The 25,553-nt window shown below is 44.0% G+C and overlaps 1 protein-coding gene across 3 annotated transcripts; it reads left to right on the top strand.

Annotated features, from left to right (window-relative positions):
* Positions 1-2,286: 2,286 nt before the first annotated feature.
* Positions 2,287-20,519, top strand: LOC118377426 (tetraspanin-7-like). Of its 3 annotated transcripts, none has more exons than XM_052493281.1 (8): positions 2,287-2,733; positions 15,327-15,515; positions 17,363-17,437; positions 18,031-18,126; positions 18,225-18,380; positions 18,469-18,552; positions 18,869-18,949; positions 19,295-19,465. In XM_052493281.1, the coding sequence occupies exons 1-7, from the start codon at positions 2,713-2,715 to the stop codon at positions 18,935-18,937; spliced, it is 690 nt and encodes a 229-aa protein (XP_052349241.1). In that variant the 5' UTR covers positions 2,287-2,712; the 3' UTR covers positions 18,938-18,949; positions 19,295-19,465. The 3 variants fall into 3 exon arrangements, with proteins under 3 accessions (XP_052349241.1, XP_052349240.1, XP_052349239.1); XM_052493280.1 differs by lacking the exon at positions 19,295-19,465 and adding an exon at positions 19,475-20,519 and having other exon boundaries at positions 2,293-2,640; XM_052493279.1 differs by having other exon boundaries at positions 2,298-2,640.
* The last annotated feature ends 5,034 nt before the right edge of the window (positions 20,520-25,553 follow it).

The raw sequence follows: 25,553 nt of genomic DNA, 5'->3' as shown, positions 1-25,553 counted from the left end.
TCTTGGCTGCATCTCTGATCAGTCTTCTCCTTGTATGAGCTGAAAGTTTAGAGGGACGGCCAGGTCTTGGTAGATTTGCAGTGGTCTGATACTCCTTCCATTTCAATATTATCGCTTGCACAGTGCTCCTTGGGATGTTTAAAGCTTGGGAAATCTTTTTGTATCCAAATCCGGCTTTAAACTTCTTCACAACAGTATCTCGGACCTGCCTGGTGTGTTCCTTGTTCTTCATGATGCTCTCTGCGCTTTTAACGGACCTCTGAGACTATCACAGTGCAGGTGCATTTATACGGAGACTTGATTACACACAGGTGGATTGTATTTATCATCATTAGTCATTTAGGTCAACATTGGATCATTCAGAGATCCTCACTGAACTTCTGGAGAGAGTTTGCTGCACTGAAAGTAAAGGGTCTGAATAATTTTGCATGCCCAATTTTTCAGTTTTTGATTTGTTAAAAAAGTTTGAAATATCCAATAAATGTCGTTCCACTTCATGATTGTGTCCCACTTGTTTTTGATTCTTCACAAAAAAATACAGTTTTATATCTTTATGTTTGAAGCCTGAAATGTGGCAAAAGGTCGCAAAGGTCAAGGGGGCCAAATACTTTCGCAAGGCACTGTAGGTATTCCTCTTGTCCAGATGGGTTAGGGAAATGTGCAGTGTGATTGCGATTGCGTCGTCTGTGGACCTATTGGGGCGGTAAGCAAAGGAGTGGGTCTAGGTTGTCAGGTAGGGTGGAGGTGATATGGTCCTTGACTAGTCTCTTAAAGCACTTCATGATGACGGAAGTGAGTGCTACGGGGCAGTAGTCATTTAGCTCAGTTACCTTAGCTTTCTTGGAAACAGGAACAATGGTGGCCCTCTTGAAGCATGTGGTGACAGCCGACTGGGATAAGGATTGATTGAATATGTCCGTAGACACACCAGCCAGGTGATCTGCGTATGCTCTGAGGATTCGGCTGGGGATGCCGTCAGGGCCTGCAGCCTTGCGAGGGTTGACACTTTTAAATGTTTTGCTCATGTCGGCTGCAGTGTAGGAGATCGTAGGACTTGGTAGCGGGTCGTGTCAGTGGCACTGTATTGTCCTCAAAGCGTGCAAAGAAGTTGTTTAGTCTGCCTGGTAGCAAGACATCCTGGTCTGTGACGGGCTGGTTTTCCGTTTATAGTCTGTGATTGACTGTAGACCTTGCCACATACCTCTCGTGTCTGAGCTGTTGAATTGTGACTCTACTTTGTCTCTATACTGACACTTAGCTTGTTTGATTGCCTTGCGGAGGGAATAGCTACACTGTTTGTATTCGGTCATGTTTCCGGTCACCTTGCCCTGATTAAAAGCAGTGGTTCATGCTTTCAGTTTTGCACGAATGCCATCAATCCACCATTTCTGGTTTGGTAATGTTATGGTCATAAAACTGTCATAAATAATACACTGTGCCAAATTGGGTTGTAAATGTGCATACTATGTACTAGTGCATCAAAATAAAATAAAAAGTTCCCAATATTTTGTTTACATTTTGTAATTCAGTCATTTTTGTTGATGTCCCACTTTACCAAGAATAGCTAGATAATGTAGGGCAGCATGGAGTCTTATAGGCTTTTTACAATGGAGGGAAGAGATCCAGTTTACGTTAGGGACCCTGTACTGTACTTCGGTAAGGCAGTTCTTGTAGTACTCTTATCCTGTTTAATTGGCATGTATTCCAGTGCAATGGCACCAAACAGGACAATCATTCGGCTTCTATCCAACATATTATTCCAACACATGCATGATACATTCCCGAATCCTCAAGATGATGATAATATAACAAACAAAGTGTGAATTTGAGAAGATCGCACGAGATGTATTTTGGCCGAAATGTTGCTAATTTTCTCTATGATGAAACATTTGATCTCAATACAGTTTTCTGTTCCCAAGACTATAAACTGTTCCGAATAGAATGTACGATTTTTTTTAGACTTGACCCTTTGCCAAAGGAAAAAAAAGGGGAGAAGCGTTATTTAGAAGGAGTTCAAGGACATTAGTTATTGCGTCTGTGCACTTCACCGAGCAGGCGTTACTTAACGGAAATATGCAAATATATAGTAGAACGCGCCAATAGGATCTTGCTATCTCGTGCTTGGTTCGGCCCACCTCATTTTTTGTTCTGCCCACTATGATTAATTTGCTCTCATTGTAAACAACAGGCTGTGGTCTATCTTGGGTTAGTTATACAAAACATGTTATTCAAACTCTATACTACTGCCCTTGGAAACCCACCTGCTTGAAAGGTCCGCCAGAGGGGATAATCGAGCTGTGTTATTTTCTCGGGCATTTGTTCCTAACCACAGACCAGGTCTAGGAACAGATTATCAAAACAAATCCTACCTAATATCACGGAGAAATAATTTCTGAGCCTGTATCAGTGGTTAGGGGGGCAATCAAATTCTACTTATGGAGCAAAAATATATTGGCGGCTGCGCTGTGAATGTCTGTGGTGCAGCAGCCGAAAGACCTCCAGCGGAGAGTCGTGGTAGCGCAAGGCTTGCAGAAACAGTCCTTTCAGTTTACTGTTGTATGGGCATTGGGCAGAATGGAGACCAAACCAGTGATAACCTTTCTCAAAACCCTCCTCATCGTTTACTCCTTCGTGTTTTGGGTAAGTTAACGTTACCCTTGTTTTATCCTTGCCCCAATGAAAGCCTTGGGGAGATCGTTTCCGTCGTTGTAGATGCAGAGCTGTAGGCTACCCGTAAGTACCGTTATTTTTCCATGTGTTTGATGAATTCAGTTAATTCGAGGAATTCAGTTAATTCGAGGGTGTACTTATGTTTTTTTTATATGTATTCTTGTAGACAACCTCTGCCTTTGTGGTACAGATTCGTCTGTGCCTTTGTATTAATCTGTGCCTTTGTGATAATGACTTCTTACCAGGGTCATGTTTACAACAAGCCCACACGCTTGGAGAAATGCGACATCCTCGGCTGTAACGTTTGGCTTATTTTGTACATTGTCACTTACTCCAGCGTGAGGAAGTCTCGATATGTTGCTCTGTATTTCGAAGTTGTCACTGACCGCAATACATGCCATGCTCATGCTTAGGCTATATAGAGCGCAGTAGCTCTGTAGTCAGAGACGGGTAGAGGTTAGCAGTCGAGGTTATCATGTAACGGTTTCTGTCGGTCCATCGTTTGGTGCGAAGCAGCATGAAAGTGCACTCGTCAATGTCGAGTCTACAGCATGCATAGGTTGCAGTCAATTGTTTTGTCATTGCTTTACCGTTCGACCATAGGTCGCACTATAAAATCCCGAGATGGATGTGCACCTGATGTTTTGTAAACAGCGCATTTCAAATTATTTGTCTGCATCCTGATAAGTTGTTTGTCTTGACTGACTCACTCTTATACAAGCTCTGTACTGTTGTTATATGTCTCCTGAGACTTCTCTATCATTGTCATACCATAGCATGTGTTTCTTTAGCCAACTCCTCTGTATATTATTAGGCTAAATGAAAAACAGTAGCCTACAGACGCATGGGCATCAAGTCAGATGGGGAACTAAGGAAGACATAAGCAATCCCTCTATAGGCTATCCTAAGGTAAACAAACTCTGGTGTATTTGCAGCTCTTATCCTGAGATATCTTTGTCAGACAAGGATGGAGGTATGCTCCACTGGGCGAAAGGGGTCAATATCAGGGGATGTCCTTATCTGTTTCTGGACACCTGACATTTCATTCGATATAAGGAGTAGACATGCTTCAGATACGCGTCTCCTTAATTTCATATACGGAGCTAGGGTATTCTCCGTAATGGGAGTTTCTACACGCATCCAATCCTGATCTCAAGACATCTCCCTTCAACCATGAGTCCAGGGAGATATCGGGAGTGCCATGAGATAAATTCAAGACATGCACCTGATGCGCATGCAGCCGTTTGCATATTTGTCATATCTACGCCTTTATACGTAGGCATGAACGAATCCACATTACCCCACGTTCTCAATAGATATCCGTACATTATATGTAATTCATCCTCGTGAATCTGATCAAAAATGAGCTCAATCCGACTCATGATCCATGTCCAGCGACCAAATTATTTGCCCTGTTCAGGCGCTGAAAATCATTGTGCTTCTTCACACGAAGGTGACATATCTGAGCATGCATTTACACAATATTCAATAGTAGACTACAGGGCACGGAAAGGAGGACATCGTCATATTTAATCCAAGTTGCTATTTCCAAAGCACATCTCTGCTATTTATGTTTTAAAAAATGCAATCAAATCCAGAGCTCCAATCACAAAACGTTTTCTGTAAAGAAGCAAACGTAGACCAACCTTTGCTAAAAAAAATAATTGTATTTATTTTACAGAAAATAAAACGTGTACACCCTCAATACCCTGCCCTGTTTGTTATGGACATGGATGCGACATGGTCAAAAGCGGTCCCGCGCAGTGCAAACCGGCACTGTGGTGTTGGGTGGAGATCTACGCCAAACTGACAATGCTTAAAATCAAAATTGTGTCAATATTGCCATTTCACATAACCATACCACAAGGTAGCTACTATACCTGCTTCATTCATAACAAAACGAACTGAAACAAGCTACAGTTAGCTAGCTAATTAAATGCGTTTGCTTGATAGCTTATATTAATCAGTAATACAAAATATGCCTAAATATTGTTTTAAAACGTTAGCTGTCACCTTGAGGTTTGATATTGGGTACAAATATGTTTCCCTGAAGGGAAGGCAATTTCGTTATTTGTTAGCTAGCGAGGCTGCCAGTTAGCTTTTACCAGCCATCAAGCCTAGCGAACTATAGCTAACTAACCCTAATAGCTGCTGGCCAAATTAGCTAACATTCTTGATTCTAGTTACCAATATAAATAAAATAGCTCAAATGTGCTACTCTTTAGCGTTAACTTCTTTGACATCTTTTCCGAAGAGCTTCTCACTTTGTTCCACGTACTATTTACACTAATTTATGGCGCCCAAAATAAAAAAAGACAGCTGGAACTCCACAGCAGAAAATACCGGATTCTTGTTGCTCGGTTACCAGTTACAGTGTTTTTATTTTGCGGTTTGCGTGCGCCTCTATGCAGATTGGAATACAAAAATTATAGCTAGTGTCTGAAAGAATGATATGGATTTAATATTTGTCAAATTATTGAGCGTGTCCTCAAAACTCAAATAAGCATCAGAGGTTGTCATTTTGCATATCAAAAAGCATATCAACATCCTGATATGGACCTCAGTCAAGAGCATATGCATTATGTGCTGAGAACATATACGATGTATGCCTTCTGTCAGTATTTGTCAACATATCAAACAAAAAGATGTCCAGATTGGCCTATCCCAGGATATCTAATGAGTCAAGGCAATACCCTGTATGATATCCGGAGGGAATGCATGAAAGAAAAATATGGATTTTATATTCGCCAAATTATTGAGCATGTGCTGAAAACATAGAAATGCATCAGAAATTGTCCTTATTTTCAGCAGATAAAAAAGCATATCAAGATCCGGATATGGACCTCAGCCAAGAGAAGCATTTCTGGAATCAATATAGCTTCATATCTTGGAAACACACATATGTGATTTACACAGTCAGTATTTGTCAACATGAAGAGCAAAAATAGGATGTCACATATCTCAGGATATTGAATGAGTCCATATGCCATGTGTGATATTTGGAGTAATCCCAATGTCATATATGTCTAAAAGAGATGGTGCATATCCACAAAACTCTAAATATGTATAGGAAATGGTTTGTATTCTCTAGAATATCAAAAATGTTTCATGTAAAGATATCCCCTGATATGGACCATTTTCTCCCAGTGCTCCTCCTAGACCTTCAGGTCTGGGATCAGTCGACCCTGTCCCCAGTCGACCCTGTCCCTCAGTCGACCCTGTCCCCTAACCTGAACCCCCAAGGACATACAGTATAACTCAAATCTGGCCTCGGATCAGCATTTACATGTGAGACAAGAAAATCAGAGGCTGTACATGTCTCTCTCAGCAAGCATTTAGTGCCTGTCATAGATACTAACATTTATATTTAGTCCGGTCAGTCAGAGCAGCCTTAACGCTTCCACACCCTACTGTGCATATGATCACATCTCCCCAGCAGGAAGGAGCAGCCGACTGGATCGGTGGTCTCAGCACCGGGGCAGGGCAACAGCTCGTCTCATTTCCGGGGGGTCAGGGGAACTAGGGATGGGCTGTCAGAGGGGTGGTCGTTTGAAATTCTTCAGATAGTTTCGCCCCTGAGTTTCTCTGTCGTCAGCTTGTAATGTCTTCCTGCGAGTGGTTCAGACTCCAGTTCACACGGTGTGGTTTGAAGTGGTGCCTATGCCGGTGAGGTATGTGAGACACTGACATGACATGTTTTAATGTTCCTGTTAAAAATAGAACTCATGATTTCTCTTTTAGGGACTGGTGGGAAATGGGTCATCCGTTTTGGGTCCTATTGTATTGGGGACTGATTTTGTCAGTGTTGTCATGGCTGCTGGTTTCTGTGTAATCTCTCAGATTGCATTGGACTTTATTAGTTAGATATTGCCTTGTTGCCACTGATACAGAATCCAATGTTTTCTTCATCATCCTAGGTAATGGTTCCGATTGTTAGTGTAATCTGATCCTAGATCTGGGACTAAGGGCAACCTTCTACATCGAGCCGATGCGTCACAATAGCAACATCATCACTTCCTCCTACCTGACCCTGGGTTTTGATTTAAACAGATGACATCAGTTATATTGTAAGCAGACAAACCCACAATCTAATCTAGCTTCTGACCTGAATATCAATACAATAGATGGAAGGATGTTTATAATATAAAGACAAGGCTAGACTGTGCTTTCAGAAAGTATTCACACCCTTTGACTTTTTCCACATTTTGTTGTGTTACAGTCTGAATTTTAAATGGTTTAAATTGAGATTTTTTTTTGTCTCTGGCCTACACATAATTCCCCATAATGTCAAAGTGGAATTATGTTTTTAGACACTTTTACAAATTAATAAAAAAAATGAAAGAATCTTGAGTCAATAAGTATTCAACCCCTTTGTTATGGCAAGCCTAAATAAGTTCAGGAGTCAAAATTTGCTTAACAAGTTGCACTCTGTGTGCAATAATAGTGTTTAAAGGGATTTTTTTAATGACTACCTCATCTCTGTACACCACACATACAATTCATTATTTGTAAGCTCCATCAGTGGAGCAGTGAATTTCAAACACAGACGCAACCACAAAGACCAGGGAGATTTTTCAATGCCTTGCAAAGAAGGGCACCCATTGGTAGATGGGTAAAAATAAAAAAGCAGGCATTGAATATTCATTTGAGCATGGTTAAGTTATTAATTACACTTTGGATGGTGTATCAATACACCCAGTCACTACAAAGATACAGGCATCCTTCCTAACTCAGTTGCTGGAGAGGAAGGAAACTGCTCAGTCCATGTGTATCTTTAAAACAGTTAGAGCTTAATGGCTGTGATAGGACAAAACTGAGGTTGGATCAACAACATTTGAGTTACTCCACAATACTAACCTAATTGATAGAGTGAAAAGAAGGAAGCCTGTGCAGAATACCTGTTTGCAACAAGGCACTAAAGTAATACTGCTAAAAATGTGGCAAAGCAATTACATTTTTTCCTGAATACAAAGTGTTATGTTTGGGGAAAATCCAATACAACAGATTACTGAGTACCATTCTCCAGGTTTTCAAGCACAGTAGTGGCTGCATCATGTTATGGTAATGCTTGTAAACGTTATGGACTGGGGAGTTTTTCAGCATAAAAAATAAACGGAATGGAACTAAGCACAGGCAAAATCCTAGAAGAACCTGGTTCGGCCTGCTTTCCACAAGATGCTGGGGGATACAGTTGAAGTCGGAAGTTTACATACACTTAGGTTGGAGTCATTAAAACTCGTTTTTCAACCACTCCACACATTTCTTGTTCACAAACTATAGTTTTGGCAAGTCGGTTAGGACATCTACTTTGTGCATGACACAAGTAATTTTTCCAACAATTGTTTACAGACAGAATATTTCACTTATAATTCACTATATCACATTTCCAGTGGGGCAGAAGTTTACATATACTAAGTTGACTGTGCCTTTAAACAGCTTGGAAAACTCCAGAAAATTATGTCATGGCTTTAGAAGCTTCTGATAGTCGATTTTAAATTATTTGAGTCAATTGGAGGTGTACCTGTGGATGTATTTCAAGGCCTAACTTCAAACTCAGTGCCTCTTTGCTTGACATCATGGGAAAATCAAAAGCAATCAGAAAAAATTGTAGACCTCCACAAGTCTGGTACATCCTTGGCAGCAATTTCCAAATGCCTGAACGTACCACGTTCATCTGTACAAACAATAGTACGCAAGTATAAACACCATGGGACCACACAGCCGTCATACCGCTCAGGAAGGAGATGCGTTCTGTCTCCTAGAGATGAATGTACTTTGCTGCGAAAAATGCAAATCAATCCCAGAACAACAGCAAAGGACATTGTGAAGATGCTGGAGGAAACAGGTACAAAAGTATCTCTATCAACAGTAAAACGAGTCCTATACCGCTCATCAAGGAAGAAGCCACTGCTCCAAAACCGCCATAAAAAAGCCAGACTACGGTTTACAACTGCACATGGGGACAAATATCATACTTTTTGGAGAAATGTTCTCTGGTCTGATGAAACAAAAATAGAACTGCTCGACCATAATGACCATCATTATGTTTGGAAGAAAAATGGGGAGGCTTGCAAGCCGAAGAACACGATCCCAACTGTGAAGCACGGGGGTGGCAGCATCATGTTGTGGGGGTGGCAGCATCATGTTGTGGGGGTGGCAGCATCATGCTGTGGGGGTGGCAGCAACATGTTGTGGGGGTGCTTTGCTGCAGGAAGGACTGGAGCACTTCTCAAAATAGAATGGCATCATGAGGCAGGAAAATTATATGGATATATTGAAGCAAAATCTCCAGACATCAGTCAGGAAGTTAAAGCTTGGTCGCAAATGGGTTCTTCCAAATGGACAATGACCCCAAGCATACTTCCAAAGTTGTTCCAAAATGTATTGGAGTGGCCACCACAAAACCTTGACCTCAATCCCATAGACAATTTGTGGGCAGAACTGAAAAAGTGTGTGCCCGCAAGGAGGCCAACAAACCTAACTCAGTTACACCTGCTCTGTAGAGGGTTGTGAACAGGCACACACTTTATTGAGGCAGAAGAAACCAAAATCAAACTGCTTCAAAACCTCCAGCCAATTGGCAAACGTTAAAAAAACGTGCAAACAGTCACAAAACTTAGGTTTAACAAATAAACATGCCTTGTGAACAACACGGAATAACAGAACACCAGTCTGGCGCGTCAGAAAATAACGCGTAACACAAACAGTATCACACAAAGACATGAGGGGGAACAGAGGAATAAATGCATGCAGTGTGATTTGGGAATGTAAACCAGGTGTGTATGGAACAAGACAAAACAAATGGATCAATGAAAAATGGAGCGGCGATGGCTAGTAAGCCGGTGACGTCGACCGCTGAACGCCGCCGAACAAGGAGAGGAGCCGGCGGAAGTCGTAACAAGGACAATAACCGAAAACACAAGACCAAATCTACACTGTAGTTGCTTACCAATCAGACAGTGAATGTTCCTGAGCGGCCGAGTTACAGTTTTGACTTCAATATGCTTGAAAATCTATGGCAAAAGACTTGAAAATGGTTGTCAAGCAATGATCAACAACCAATTTGACAGCGCTTGAAGAATTTTGAAAAATATAAGGTGTGGAAAACTCTTAATTACCCAGAAAGCCTCGCAGCTGTATTTGCTGCCAAAGGTGATTCTAATATGTATTCAGCGGTGTAAAGTATTTAAGTAAAAATACTTGAAAATACTACTTAAGTTGTTTGGGTTATCTGTACTTTAGAATTTATATATTTTTTGCCAGTTTTAATTTTAATTCACTACATTCCTAAAGAAAATGCTGTACTTGTTACTCCATACATTTTCCCTGACACCCATGAAAATGGTCTTATCAAGAGAACATCCTTGGTCATCCCTACTGCCTCTGATCTGGTGGACACACTAAACACATGCTTCGTTTCTAAATGATGTCTATACTGTAAGTGTTGGAGCATGCCCTTCGCTATCCGTAAATAACAAAATCAAAATAAAAGGATGCTGTATGGTTTGCTTAATATAAGTCATTTGAAATGATTTATACTTGTACTTTTGATACTTAAGTATATTTTAGCAATTACAATTATTTTTGATACTTAAGTAAGTATATTTAAAACCAAATACTTTTAGACTTTTACTCAAGTATAATTTTACTGGGTGACTTTCACTTTTACTTGAGTCATTTTCTATTACTGTATCTTTACCTTTACTCAAAATTTACAATTTGGTATTTTTTCCACCTCTGCATATATTGACTCAGGGGTTTGAATACTTATGTAAACAAGATATTTCTGTATTTCATTTTCAAAAAATGTTCAAACACTTCTAAAAACATGTTTCCACTTTGTCATTATAGGATATTGCAGTGTTTCCCAACTCTGGTCCTGGAGTATTCCCAACAGAACACATTTTTTGCTGTAGCCCTGGACTAAAAAACCTTATTCAACTCATTTAGGGCTTGATGATATGTTGACACGTTGAATCAGGTGTGCTTGTCTGGGGCTACAACAAAAATGTGTGCTGTTGGTGGTACTGGAGGACTGGATTTGGGAAACACTGGAGTATTTTGTGTAGATGGGTGAGAAAAAAAGTATATTTAATTCAGTTTGAATGTGGAATAAATCAAGGGGAATGAATACTTTCTGAAGGCACTGTAGATAGATAGATGGAAATATAGATTGCAAGACATTGAAATAAAAAACACAATTTAAAAGTGTCTGCAAACGCCACACTGCAGAACTCACCTCTCAGGGCCCTTGGAGAAGGGCACACATACAACGTCCTGTTGTCACCTCACCACAGAAACGCTGCCATGAACACGTGACTATGTCTCAATGTGTAGGCATAACTGTAGTGTGTGTGTGTGTGTGTGTGTGTGTGTGTGTGTGTGTGTGTGTGTGTGTGTGTGTGTGTGTGTGTGTGTGTGTGTGTGTGTGTGTGTGTGTGTGTGTGTGTGTGTGTGTACGTACATGCTAACCTTATAACTCATGATGAAGATATTATAATTCATCAGAAATTTCTAAAAGCTTTTCCAGTAAAAAGTTTACTTCAAAATCCCTTGGTAATATGGTAATGTATGATAATCTGCTAACTACATTTTTTTTCTGTTTATAGAAATACCCAAGTTTTTCTTGGTAAATAAGATATTAGGTGAATATCAGCAATAATTGGTTTGAGGAATAAACCATTATCTAGGCAGTGTTCTTATAATGATGCCAAACAGTTCAGGCTCTTCTGCATGGCCATTAGTACCGGCCCACACACAGGCCAGGAGATTTGCCTAATTGATTATCTGTTAAGTTCCCTACACACAGAGAACAGCAAGGCCTCTAACAGTGATTGATTGGCAAAATACTGTACAGTATGTAATACCAGCTACAGTACAGAGGGACATCTGATATTGAATCATTTAATGCATTGTTCGTGTTAGTTTCAACTAATTTCCATACAGAACCCTCCGGAGTGGACTGGAGTCATTACTAGGCTGATCACTCTGGACTGTAGTGGAGTCATTACTAGGCTGAGCTCTCTGGACGGGACTGGAGTCATTACTAGGCTGATCACTCTGGACTGTAGTGGAGTCATTACTAGGCTGATCTCTCTGGACTGGACTGGAGTCATTACTAGGCTGATCTCTCTGGACTGGAGTCATTACTAGGCTGAGCACTCTGGACTGGACTGGAGTCATTACTAGGCTGAGCACTCTGGACTGGACTGGAGTCATTACTAGGCTGAGCACTCTGGACTGGACTGGAGTCATTACTAGGCTGATCACTCTGGACTGTAGTGGAGTCATTACTAGGCTGAGCTCTCTGGACTGGACTGGAGTCATTACTAGACTGAGCTCTCTGGACTGGACTGGAGTCATTACTAGACTGAGCACTCTGGACTGGAGTCATTACTAGACTGAGCTCTCTGGACTGGACTGGAGTCATTACTAGACTGAGCACTCTGGACTGGACTGGAGTCATTACTAGACTGAGCACTCTGGACTGGAGTCATTACTAGACTGAGCACTCTGGACTGGACTGGAGTCATTACTAGACTGAGCTCTCTGGACTGGAGTCATTACTATACTGAGCTCTCTGGACTGGAGTCATTACTAGGCTGAGCACTCTGGACTGGACTGGAGTCATTACTAGACTGAGCACTCTGGACTGGACTGGAGTCATTACTAGACTGAGCTCTCTGGATGGGACTGGAGTCATTACTAGGCTGAGCTCTCTGGACTGGGCTGGAGTCATTACTAGGCTGAGCTCTCTGGACTGGACTGGAGTCATTACTAGACTGAGCACTCTGGACTGGACTGGAGTCATTACTAGGCTGAGCTCTCTGGACTGGACTGGAGTCATTACTAGACTGAGCTCTCTGGACTGGAGTCATTACTAGGCTGAGCTCTCTGGACTGGACTGGAGTCATTACAAGACTGAGCTCTCTGGACTGGAGTCATTACTCGACTGAGCACTCTGGACTGGACTGGAGTCATTACTAGACTGAGCTCTCTGGATGGGACTGGAGTCATTACTAGACTGAGCACTCTGGACTGGACTGGAGTCATTACTAGACTGAGCACTCTGGACTGGACTGGAGTCATTACTAGACTGAGCACTCTGGACTGGACTGGAGTCATTACTAGACTGAGCTCTCTGGACTGGACTGGAGTCATTACTAGACTGAGCACTCTGGACTGGACTGGAGTCATTACTAGACTGAGCACTCTGGACTGGAGTCATTACTAGACTGAGCACTCTGGACTGGACTGGAGTCATTACTAGACTGAGCACTCCGGACTGGAGTCATTACTAGACTGAGCTCTCTGGACTGGAGTCATTACTAGGCTGAGCTCTCTGGACTGGAGTCATTACTAGACTGGGCTCTCTGGACTGGACTGGAGTCATTACTAGACTGAGCACTCTGGACTGGAGTCATTACTAGACTGAGCACTCTGGACTGGACTGGAGTCATTACTAGACTGAGCACTCCGGACTGGAGTCATTACTAGACTGAGCTCTCTGGACTGGAGTCATTACTAGGCTGAGCACTCTGGACTGGAGTCATTACTAGACTGGGCTCTCTGGACTGGAGTCATTACTAGGATGAGCTCTCTGGACTGGACTGGAGTCATTACTTATGAATGCTTAAGTTATAAACATATTCCAAGATAAGAGGGAAATGTTATTGATTTATTTCAGGGACCTCAGTCTCTAAAGACCTCAGTTTTTTATTAGTAAAGAACAGTCCAGGTTTGGTCGGCAGTAAGTGCATCTAGACTTATGGGGGGGAGGGGCTTTGCCACCTGCTGTTCATACAAGGTTGGAGTGAGAAAGAAAGGAGGAGGACAGGGAGGGTTTCTCTATGTTCAGGCTGAGCTCTGCTTGGATACTGCAGCACCTCAGAGATAAATGTCTGTTACCATGGAGACAGTCTAACTCTGGCCCTGTCAGCCAAGCATTCTCTGTCTCTGACTCCTCTCCCAGTGTTCTTCCAACCCAAAATACTGAGACATTTTCTTTATGTTCGTAGTATTCTTATATTTTATTATTTCTTATTGTTGTTGCATTGTCGAGAAGGAACCTGCAAGTCACAGGAGGTTGGTGGCATCTTAATTGGGGAGCACGGGCTCGTGGTAATGACTGGAGCGGAATTAGTGGAATGGTATCAAATACACCCATCACATAGTTCCATGTGTTTGATGCGATTCCATTTGCTCCATTCCAGCCATTATTATGAGCCATCCTCCCATCAGCAGCCTCCACTGGTGCAAGTAAGCATTTCGTTGGACTGTGTATACCGTGTGTATCCTGTACATACCACCAATACAACTTGAAACGTGTTTGGCCCATCCTAGCACTAACGCATTGCCGTGCGCCTCCCAAATTTTGGAACAATGCGGAGGGCTCCTTATGTCTCTGCATTGACATGATTGGTTGATGGTAGGTGGGCGTTGGAGGTCCTGTATAAACACAAACTCACTTCCTTGACAACTTCCTTCACAACAGCTCTGTGCTGCTCCGTGAAGTGTGAATGCCCTGACTTCTGCAGAGGCCGTATCACCATAAATGCTGCAATGCCAATGAAGACTTTGGATTGACCATGTAGCACCTTTTAGCAAACGTTCTCTGTGTGTGGTGTTTTGGGAAACGTATGTTACATCTTCGGCAGTTGTAGGAAAGATGCATCGTTAAAACACTCGGAACCTTAAGTTCAATCAGTATCGGGAAACCGGGCCCAGCACTGCACCTCATTCAGGTAATGGTAATTCATTTAGATCACAATTGGGCCCATACACCTGCCAATAAACTATGTCACATTGTTTTTGTGTATTTGTGTGCTGTGCGTGTGTGTACATGTGGGTCTGATTACATGCCGTGTGTGTGCAGTCCGGCAGTATGGCAGCACCAGGCAGCAGAGACTCTGCTAGTAGAGTGTCTTTGACAGATCGGCCCCTCAACTGTACCCGTCACAAAAACGCAGCCCCCCCCAGCTGGTGAACAGGGGCTTTTAGCTGGCTCACACAACACACTCCTTTATGACAGGCCTTCATTACAAATGCTAAGAGCAGAGTAACAGAAGGAAGCGGCCCACTCTGGATCAATGGGTCCTTTTGATTCGCTCCGTGTGTGTGTGTGTGGGGTGGGGGGTTGTCATGTTCCACAGGAAAGTATCAACATATCCATTTGCCTTCGAACTCTTCCCCATCCCTTCTCTCTCTCTCTCTCTCTCTGCCCTGCCCTTTCTTTTCTCACACTTAGAAACAACCACGGTTTACTCCTTGGTCAGGGAGGACAATCTGAAAGGTTGATCTAGTGATCACATATCTACATTTAAACCTTTTATCCATTACACTGAACAGATCTTATACCTGAGTCTAACGGCAACTTTATTCTCCCATACTACAAAGAGGCAAGAGGGCTCTGCATTGTTGAGCAACATGGTGGTGTTCTCTAATGTTCATTCCGCACCATCGGTAGACCTAAGCAACACTGCATTCTGCTGGCTGAATAGTGTACCTCTGGATATCAACATCTCTCTCTCATATTCTCTCCTATCTCTTCTCCCCCACCATCATCTCCCTTTGCTCATCTATGTCCCTTATTTGTCCTTTCCCCTTTCTCTCCTCTCCTTTCCCTCTCTCTCTCTCTCCTTCCTTCTCTTCTCCAGATCACAGGAGCGATCCTCTTGGCAGTGGGAGTATGGGGGAAGTTTATGATCGGCCCGTATATCTCTCTGATAGCTGAGAACACCACCAACGCTCCGTACGTCCTCATCGGCACTGGGACTGTCATCATCGTCTTTGGCCTGTTCGGATGCTTCGCCACCTGCAGGGGGAGCCCATGGATGCTCAAACTGGTGAGGAGAGGAAGAGGAGTGTACAGGCAAACACACACACACACACACACACACACACACACACACACACACACACACACACACACACACACACACACACACACACACACACACTAGAATTGTTTAATGCTGATTAATAGAGTGTCGTTAGAGAAACACAGTGCTAATTATCGACATAACACATACTTCTCACTAGCCTGTCCCCATCACTAGCCTGTCCCCATCACTAGCCTGTCCCATCACTAGCCTGTCCCATCACTAGCCTGTCCCATCACTAGCCTGTCCCATCACTAGCCTGTCCCATAACTAGCCTGTCACCATCACTAGCCTGTCCCCATCACTAGCCTGTCCCCATCACTAGCCTGTCACCATCACTAGCCTGTCCCCATCACTAGCCTGTCCCATCACTAGCCTGTCACCATCACTAGCCTGTCCCCATCACTAGCCTGTCCCCATCACTAGCCTGTCCCATCACTAGCCTGTCCCCATCACTAGCCTATCACCATCACTAGCCTGTCCCCATCATTAGCCTGTCACCATCACTAGCCTGTCCCCATCACTAGCCTGTCACCATCACTAGCCTGTCCCATCACTAGCCTGTCCTCATCACTAGCCTGTCCCCATCACTAGCCTGTCCCCATTACTAGCCTGTCCCCATCACTAGCCTGTCCCCATCACTAGCCTGTCCCCATCACGAGCCTGTCCCCATCACTAGGCTGTCCCATCACTAGCCTGTCACCATCACTAGCCTCTCCCCATCACTAGCCTGTCACCATCACTAGCCTGTCCCCATCACTAGCCTGTCCCATCACTAGCCTGTCCCCATCACTAGCCTGTCCCCATCACTAGCCTGTCCCCATCACTAGCCTGTCCCCATCACTAGCCTATCACCATCACTAGCCTGTCCCATCACTAGCCTGTCACCATCACTAGCCTGTCCCCATCACTAGCCTGTCACCATCACTAGCCTGTCCCCATTACTAGCCTGTCACCATCACTAGCCTGTCCCCATTACTAGCCTGTCCCCATCACTAGCCTGTCCCCATCACTAGCCTGTCCCCATCACAAACCTGTCCCATCACTAGCCTGTCCCATCACTAGCCTGTCCCCATCACTAGCCTGTCCCCATCACTAGCCTGTCCCCATCACTAGCCTGCCCCATCACTAGCCTGTCCCCATCACTAGCCTGTCACCATCACTAGCCTGTCCCATCACTAGCCTGTCCCCATCACTAGCCTGTCGCCATTACTAGCCTGTCACCATCACTAGCCCTGTCCCCATCACTAGCCCTGTCCCCATCACTAGCCTGTCCCCATCACTAGCCTGTCCCCATCACTAACTTGTCCCATCACTAGCCTGTCACCATCACAAGCCTGTCCCATCACTAGCCTGTCCCATCACTAGCCTGTCCCCATCACTAGCCTGTCCCCATCACTAGCCCTGTCCCCATCACTAGCCTGTCCCCATCACTAGCCTGTCACCATCACTAGCCTGTCCCCATCACGAGCCTGTCCCCATCACTAACTTGTCCCATCACTAGCCTGTCCCCATCACTAACTTGTCCCATCACTAGCCCTGTCCCCATCACTAGCCTGTCCCCATCACTAGCCTGTCCCCATCACTAGCCCTGTCCCCATCACTAGCCCTGTCCCCATCACTAGCCTGTCCCCATCACTAGCCTGTCCCCATCACTAACTTGTCCCATCACTAGCCTGTCACCATCACAAGCCTGTCCCCATCACTAGCCTGTCCCCATCACACACAACCTCTCTGTATATGTAGCTTATTTATTTTTTATTTCCACTTCTCTCTCCCCCTTCTCTCTCTTTCTCTTTATCTCTCTGCAGTATGTAATGTTCTTGTCCCTGGTGTTCCTAGCTGAGTTGGTGGCTGGGATCTCTGGCTTTGTTTTTCGTCATGAGGTCAGTTTTTCTATTTGAACTACATTACCCACAGTTCATCTGGACCCATCTCAGCTGAGTACCTGCCAGTAGAGATACATCACGTGTGTATGTGTGTGTGTGTGTGGATGTGTTTAACTATACGTGTTTAACTATATATATATATATATATATATATATATTTGACCAAATTTGACCAAGTCCCCACAAGGTCAAATTCTATTTCTACTTGGTTTAGGGTTAAGATTAGGGTTAGAATTAGTGTTAGGTTTAGGGTTAAGGTTAGGTTTTGGGGTTAGGGTTAAGGTTAAGGTTAGGGTAAGAGTTAGGTTTAGGGGTTAGGGAAAATAGGAGTTGGAATGGGACAGAATTTTGTGTCCACACAAGGTTAGTTCTACAAGACTGTATGTGTGGGGGGGCTTTTATTACTATCCTTGTGCGTACCCCAACAGTCCCTACAAGGATAGTAAAACCAGGAAAATGTTCTCTTGTGGGGACATTTCCCAGGTCCACACGAGGACAAAGGCTATTGGGTTAGGGTTACAATTAGGTTTACGGTTAGGGAAAATAGGACTTTTAGTGGATAGTAAAACATATGCTGTGTGTGTCCACAGATAAAAGGTACCTTCCTGAGGACATATACTGACGCCGTGTTGAATTATGATGCTGAGGATGAGAAGAGCCTGGCTGTGGACAACGTCCAAAGCAGCGTGAGTCACAACAACAACATCAACAACGACAACATCAACAAAACTACTATTGTCACAACAATACAAAAATTCAATCACGTCTGTGTGTCTCTCTCCAGCTGCGTTGCTGTGGGGTGAACAACTACACCAGCTGGTTGGGCAGTGTGTACTACCCTGCTAACGGTTTTCCCCTGAGCTGCTGCTCCAACTCCTCTGACTGCAGCCCTCAGGACCTCCGCAACACCACCATAAACCACACCAAGGTCTACCAGCAGGTACACACTAACCCGTCCACTGTGTTACACACTATCCCGTCCCCATATGTTACATACTAACCAATCCCCTGTGTTTTTTGTGTTTTAGGGCTGTTATGAACTGGTAACCTCCTTCCTTGAGACCAACATGGCCATCATCGCGGGAGTAACATTTGGAATTGCCTTCTCACAGGTGAGATCGAGAATGTGTTGTCTGATGATAGGAGTGCTGTGTCTAAGGTTCACTATAATCTAAAGTTCAATTATCTCACGTCTCTACACATCTATCACCCCCCTTTCTTCCCTCTCTCTCTCTCTGTCTCTCTCTGTCTCTCTCTCTCTCTCTCTCTGTCTCTCTCTGTCTCTCTCTCTCTCTCTCTCTCCTCTCTCTCTCTGCCTCTATCTCTCTCTCTCTCTCTCTCTCTCTCTCTCTCTCTCTCTCTCTCTCTCTCTCTCTCTCTCTCTCTCTCTCTCCTCTCTCTCTCTCTCTCTCTCTCTCTCTCTCTCAGTTGATTGGCATGTTGCTGGCCTGCTGTCTGTCCAGGATCATTACTGCTAATCAGTATGAGATGGTGTAGCAGGGAGAGCAGGTACGTGGCTACTCACACACACACACACACACACACACACACACACACACACACACACACACACACACACACACACACACACACACACACACACACACACACACACACACACACACACACACACACACACACACACACACTAATGTCAAATACAGCAGATATCTCTATCCAAAGCAACTTATAGTCATGCGTGCATATGCACAGTTGGTCCCGGGAATAAAACACACTATCCTGGGCCATGCTCTGCCAACTGAGCTACAGAGGACCACACACACACACACACATTATATATGCAGACATATCTATAGTTGTCTAAGAGCCTGTGTGGTGGTTGTTTGTTTGTAGGGAGATGAAGAGGAGAGGGCGAACAGCACCTTGGTAGACTGGGACAGAAGATCTCCACAACACTAGCACACTGCATCACTAAAACTCTTCCCTCTCTCTCTCTCTCTCTCTCTCTCTCTCTCTCTCTCTCTCTCTCTCTCTCTCTCTCTCTCTCTCTCTCTCTCTCTCTCTCTCGTAAAGAAGTACCATTCCTTAACTTGATATTGTGCCATGAAGACTTTCGCACAGTACCTTCAACTCCACTGAGGGACTCAGGCTGCAGTTGGAAGTTTCTAGTAAGCACTTATGTCAAATCAGCTTACCCTCCCCAATGCAACACTGACCTTGGTTAAGCATTTATGGGCAACTTAATCCTGCTCCATATTACAAGTTTAGCCATCTCTAACACTTTGGATAGAAGTTGTCCTTAGGGACATATCTAGGAACAGGTCACACGAAGCCTTGATGCTAAACTTAACTATTAGGGTGATGAATGGATATCTGACCCTGCATCAGTGCTAAGCGCCAACATCATCCTGCCCCTTAGCAGTCTTTGTCTTACTGTCCTCTCACAGCACCCCCTTGTGGTCTGGCATGCTCCATACAGGGCCTAGCATTTAAAAAGCAATGCACAGATTTGTATGAAATGATGAAACCATATTTAAAGATAAAACAGTAGCCAGCATACACTGTATTTTCATCATGTTTTTGATCACTGTTGTAAATACCCAAGCTACACACATATAGAGAAGATATGTTGATATAACATTGAGAGAGCATTTAGAGCTAACTTTTAGCCTTTCATTTGCATCCCTGCTATTTCGCTGCTTCATGGATGATATCTCAGACTTTTGTGTCCATATCTATGATGTTAGCTTACAATGAACTAACTGTGTAATCAATTTGGTCTCTGGATGTGTAGATGTCTTAATAATTTATAATTTATTATTATAACAATTAATGAAGTGTGTGTCAAGTTTGGTTCGGAACACTGAGCTGTTCCGATTTAATATATGTGAGCGTAGGTTATTTTAATATATATGAGCCTCGAATTTTGACGGATAAATATATTCTTTATTGATTTGATGGCTGTTATGTGTTTTTGTGGCACACGTTGAGATGTATATGCTTATGTTTATTTCATGTTGTTTTAATAGTATGTCTGCCTTTCTGTCTGCACACTTACGAGTGTGAGTGAGAAAGAGTTGAGGTGGTTACAAGTGGGTAGAGTCGTCTACTGGAATTGGGTGGGAATAGGGTGGGAATAGGATGGGAATAGGATGGGAATTGGGTGGGAATAGGATGGGAATAGGGTGGGAATAGGATGGGAATTGGGTGGGAATAGGATGGGAATTGGGTGGGAATAGGATGGGAATTGAGTGGGAATAGGATGGGAATTGAGTGGGAATTGGGTGGGAATAGGATGGGAATTGGGTGGGAATAGGATGGGAATTGGGTGGGAATTGGGTGGGAATTGGGTGGGAATTGAGTGGGAATTGGGTGGGAATAGGATGGGAATAGGGTGGGAATAGGATGGAAATAGGGTGGGAATAGGATGGGAATAGGATGGGAATTGGGTGGGAATTGAGTGGGAATTGGGTGGGAATAGGATGGGAGTAGGGTGGGAATAGGATGGGAATTGGGTGGGAATTGGGTGGGAATTGAGTGGGAATTGGGTGGGAATAGGATGGGAATAGGGTGGGAATTGAGTGGGAATTGAGTGGGAATTGGGTGGGAATTGAGTGGGAATAGGATGGGAATAGGGTGGGAATAGGATGGGAATTGAGTGGGATTTGGGTGGGAATAGGATGGGAATAGGATGGGAATTGGGTGGGAATAGGATGGGAATAGGATGGGAATAGGATGGGAATTGGATGGGAATAGGATGGGAATTGGGTGGGAATAGGATGGGAATTGAGTGGGAATTGGGTGGGAATAGGATGGGAATTGGGTGGGAATAGGATGGGAATTGGGTGGGAATTGGGTGGGAATTGAGTGGGAATTGGGTGGGAATAGGATGGGAATAGGGTGGGAATAGGATGGAAATAGGGTGGGAATAGGATGGGAATAGGATGGGAATTGGGTGGGAATTGAGTGGGAATTGGGTGGGAATAGTATGGGAGTAGGGTGGGAATTGGGTGGGAATTGAGTGGGAATTGGGTGGGAATTGGGTGGGAATTGGGTGGGAATAGGATGGGAATAGGGTGGGAATTGAGTGGGAATTGGGTGGGAATTGAGTGGGAATAGGATGTGAATAGGGTGGGAATAGGATGGGAATAGGATGGGAATTGAGTGGGATTTGGGTGGGAATAGGGTGGGAATAGGATGGGAACAGGATGGGATTTGGGTGGGAATTGGGTGGGAATAGCATGTTATTTGAGATGTAGTCAATGCTCATATTCTTGTAAGGCCAATGACATGATGCAACACTCAGACTGGTGTTTCATATGGTGTTGTGTATGTATGTTCATGTCTCAAAGTCATGATGGAGGCAGCTGTGACCTCTGCTATACAGAGGATCTCAAACCTGTTTTTGGGACTTTCACGCGTATGCTGTTTTCTCTAATCACTCAGATTTACAAAACTTTTTTGCATTAAATCCTTTTACAGAACAGGGTTGGGTACAATTTGAATTGAAGGCTGTCAATTCAGGAATTGATTTGAATTTAAAATTGAAAAACATAAATAGCTTCTCCGTTTCAGCTTATTGAGAAGTCATTAAAAATTAGATGCCCTTTTTCAATCATTGAACTGGAATTTCAGTTTAACTCCTTAATTAACTGCCTTCAATTTGAATTGAGCACAACCCTATTACAGGAAGGATGACAGGTATTTACTTAGAAACTGCATGGTAAAATGGTATTTACAGTACATGACAAAAACCTATGGAACACATTTTGGGGACTAAATTGGAGTACCACTCCATATACAAGGCAAATAACCTTAAACCTTCAAATAAAGTGCTACTAAGAACTCCCAGTGTATTGAAATTACTTTCCAAAAACGGATGGATTTAGAAATGTGAAACTACTGAAATGCCAATTTGTATTGAAACCCAGCAAACATAGGGGGTTCTCACCTCCAGCAGAGTAGAAAGACAGTTTGTTATTAGGTAGATCATTAAATATAACTAAACTAACACAAATGCAAACCTGTAGAAGACCAGTCAATAAATATCTCAATCTACAGTTGCAGCAATTAATGAAAAGATTAAACGTTTTGTACATAAGCCAACCTTTTTAATAACTACACCAGCTCCTGTAGCATGCCAATACAGTCTGTTTTGTTGTTGATATTGTAACTATCAGTGATATCTGTATTAATAAACGATCCTCATAACTTTACAGCTGAATTGCTGTGTCTTGAAGTGTATTCTCTACACTCTCTTTCTCTCTCCTCCCCCTTCTGCCCTTCACTTATTCTCTCCTTCCCCTCCACTTTTCACCTTCACCATCCACCCGTTGCTGTCTCTCTCTTCCCACATTCTCCCTCGACTCTTCCATGTCCCTCCCTCCCTCCCTCCCTCCCTCCCTCCCTCCCTCCCTCCCTCCCTCCCCTCCCTCCCTCCCTCCCTCCCTCCCTCCCTCCCTCCCTCCTCCCTCCCACCCTCCCTCCCTCCCTCCCTCCCTCCCTCCCTCTCTACTTCCCTCATTCCCTCTATACTTCCCTCCCTCCCTCCCTCCCTACTTCCCTGTGTTAAAGACCTCTGCCATTAATCATATTCGCATTAAACAAAAGCAGGAGACATTAATACTAAGCTGGAGAGGATGTCACCGATGCATTTCGCACCCTTCCTTCCTTCTGCCCTGTATTTGTCACATATATGAACACTAGGTGGCGCTATTGCTACACAAACAAACCCAAGTCCTTTCAGGACTGCTAAGTCTACACAAAGGATGGTCAAACCTCTTCAGAGCTCCTCTGTGATGTGGAATAATCCTGAATGTTCCAGGTAGAAATTGAATGAATAGAGCTGACATGATTTTGTTTTCTACATGTCTTACATTTTAGGTTCGCAAAGTGTCTAGGAAGACAGGAGGGCTTACTGACAAATAAAGTGAACAAGAATGATGCATTTCTCATCAGGATGTTTAATTTCACTTCAATCCAATAAACAGATGTGTCCCCAAGGCAAGTCTTTTTTATTTCATTTTAAATGTGTTTTTTTAATGTATATATTTTAACCTATAGTACCTGACATTTCAGACTGTCCAAAGCAGATAACTCAAATTCAAATCAAAATCAAATGTATTTATTTATATAGCCCTTCGTACATCAGCTGATATCTCAAAGTGCTGTACAGAAACCCAGCCTAAAACCCCAAACAGCAAGCAATGCAGGTGTAGAAGCACAGTGGCTAGGAAAAACTCCCTAGAAAGGCCAGAACCTAGATAGAAACCTAGAGGAAGGACCAGGCTATGTGGGGTGGCCAGACCTCTTCTGGCTGTGCCGGGTGGAGATTATAACAGAACATGGCCAAGATGTTCAAATGTTCATAAATGACCAGCATGGTCGAATAATAATAAGGCAGAACAGTTGAAACTGGAGCAGCAGCACAGTCAGGTGGACTGGGGACAGCAAGGAGTCATCATGTCAGGTAGTCCTGGGGCATGGTCCTAGGGCTCAGGTCCTCCGAGAGAGAGAGAGAAAGAAAGAGAGAATTAGAGAGAGCATATGTGGGGTGGCCAGTCCTCTTCTGGCTGTGCAGGGTGGAGATTTTAACAGAACATGGCCAAGATGTTCATAAATGACCAGCATGTTCGAATAATAATAAGGCAGAACAGTTGAAACTGGAGCAGCAGCACGGCCAGGTGGACTGGGGACAGCAAGGAGTCATCATGTCAGGTAGTCCTGGGGCATGGTCCTAGGGCTCAGGTCCTCCGAGAGAGAGAAAGAAAGAGAGAAGGAGAGAATTAGAGAACGCGCACTTAGATTCCCACAGGACACCGAATAGGACAGGAGAAGTACTCCAGATATAACAAACTGACCCTAGCCCCCCGACACATAAACTACTGCAGCATAAATACTGGAGGCTGAGACAGGAGGGGTCAGGAGACACTGTGGCCCCATCCGAGGACACCCCCGGACAGGGCCAAACAGGAAGGATATAACCCCACCCACTTTGCCAAAGCACAGCCCCCACACCACTAGAGGGATATCTTCAACCACCAACTTACCATCCTGAGACAAGGCTGAGTATAGCCCACAAAGATCTCCGCCATGGCACAACCCAAGGGGGGCGCCAACCCAGACAGGATGACCACATCAGTGAATCAACCCACTCAGGTGACGCACCCCTTCCAGGGACGGCATGAGAGAGCCCCAGCAAGCCAGTGACTCAGCCCCTGTAATAGGGTTAGAGGCAGAGAATCCCAGTGGAAAGAGGGGAACCGGCCAGGCAGAGACAGCAAGGGCGGTTCGTTGCTCCAGAGCCTTTCCGTTCACCTTCCCACTCCTGGGCCAGACTACACTCAATCATATGACCCACTGAAGAGATGAGTCTTCAGTAAAGACTTAAAGGTTGAGACCGAGTTTGCGTCTCTGACATGGGTAGGCAGACCGTTCCATAACAATGGAGCTCTATAGGAGAAAGCCCTGCGTCCAGCTGTTTGCTTAGAAATTCTAGGGACAATTAGGAGGCCTGCGTCTTGTGACCGTAGCGTACGTGTAGGTATGTACGGCAGGACCAAATCAGAGAGATAGGTAGGAGCAAGCCCATGTAATGCTTTGTAGGTTAGCAGTAAAACCTTGAAATCAGCCCTTGCTTTGACAGGAAGCCAGTGTAGAGAGGCTAGCACTGGAGTAATATGATCACATTTTTTGGTTCTAGTCAGGATTCTAGCAGCCGTATTTAGCTCTAACTGAAGTTTATTTAGTGCTTTATCCGGGTAGCCGGAAAGTAGAGCATTGCAGTAGTCTAACCTAGAAGTGACAAAAGCATGGATTAATTTTTCTGCATCATTTTTGGACAGAAAGTTTCTGATTTTTGCAATGTTACGTAGATCGTAAATGTTAGCAACACCTCCGCCTTTGCGGGATGCACGGGGGATATGGTCACTAGTGTAGCCAGGAGGTGAGGCCTCACACAGTAAATTCATCAGGCTTAAGCCATGTTTCAGTCAGGCCAATCACATCAAGATTATGATCAGTGATTAGTTCATTGACTATAATTGCCTTTGAAGTAAGGATCTAACATTTAAAAAATATTCATTGTCACTTGCTGATGGTTTGTTTGTGTGTATGCTTGTGTGTGCGTGTGTGTGTGTGTGTGTGCGCGTAC

This window comes from Oncorhynchus keta, chromosome 34 (assembly GCF_023373465.1).
Source record: "Oncorhynchus keta strain PuntledgeMale-10-30-2019 chromosome 34, Oket_V2, whole genome shotgun sequence".
NCBI classification, from domain to species: domain Eukaryota; kingdom Metazoa; phylum Chordata; class Actinopteri; order Salmoniformes; family Salmonidae; genus Oncorhynchus; species Oncorhynchus keta.
The sequence above is the reverse complement of the archived record's forward strand: the minus strand, read 5'-3'. Positions and strand labels throughout refer to the sequence as shown.

Excerpts from the sequence above, each read along its gene's own strand:
- LOC118377426 (XM_052493280.1), top strand. The coding sequence starts at position 2,470 with ATGTCTGTGGTGCAGCAGCCGAAAGACCTCCAGCGGAGAGTCGTGGTA. Across the intron at positions 17,438-18,030 it reads GCTTTGTTTTTCGTCATGAG|ATAAAAGGTACCTTCCTGAG; the intron begins GTCAGTTTTTCT and ends GTGTGTCCACAG. Across the intron at positions 18,553-18,868 it reads TTGGAATTGCCTTCTCACAG|TTGATTGGCATGTTGCTGGC; the intron begins GTGAGATCGAGA and ends TCTCTCTCTCAG.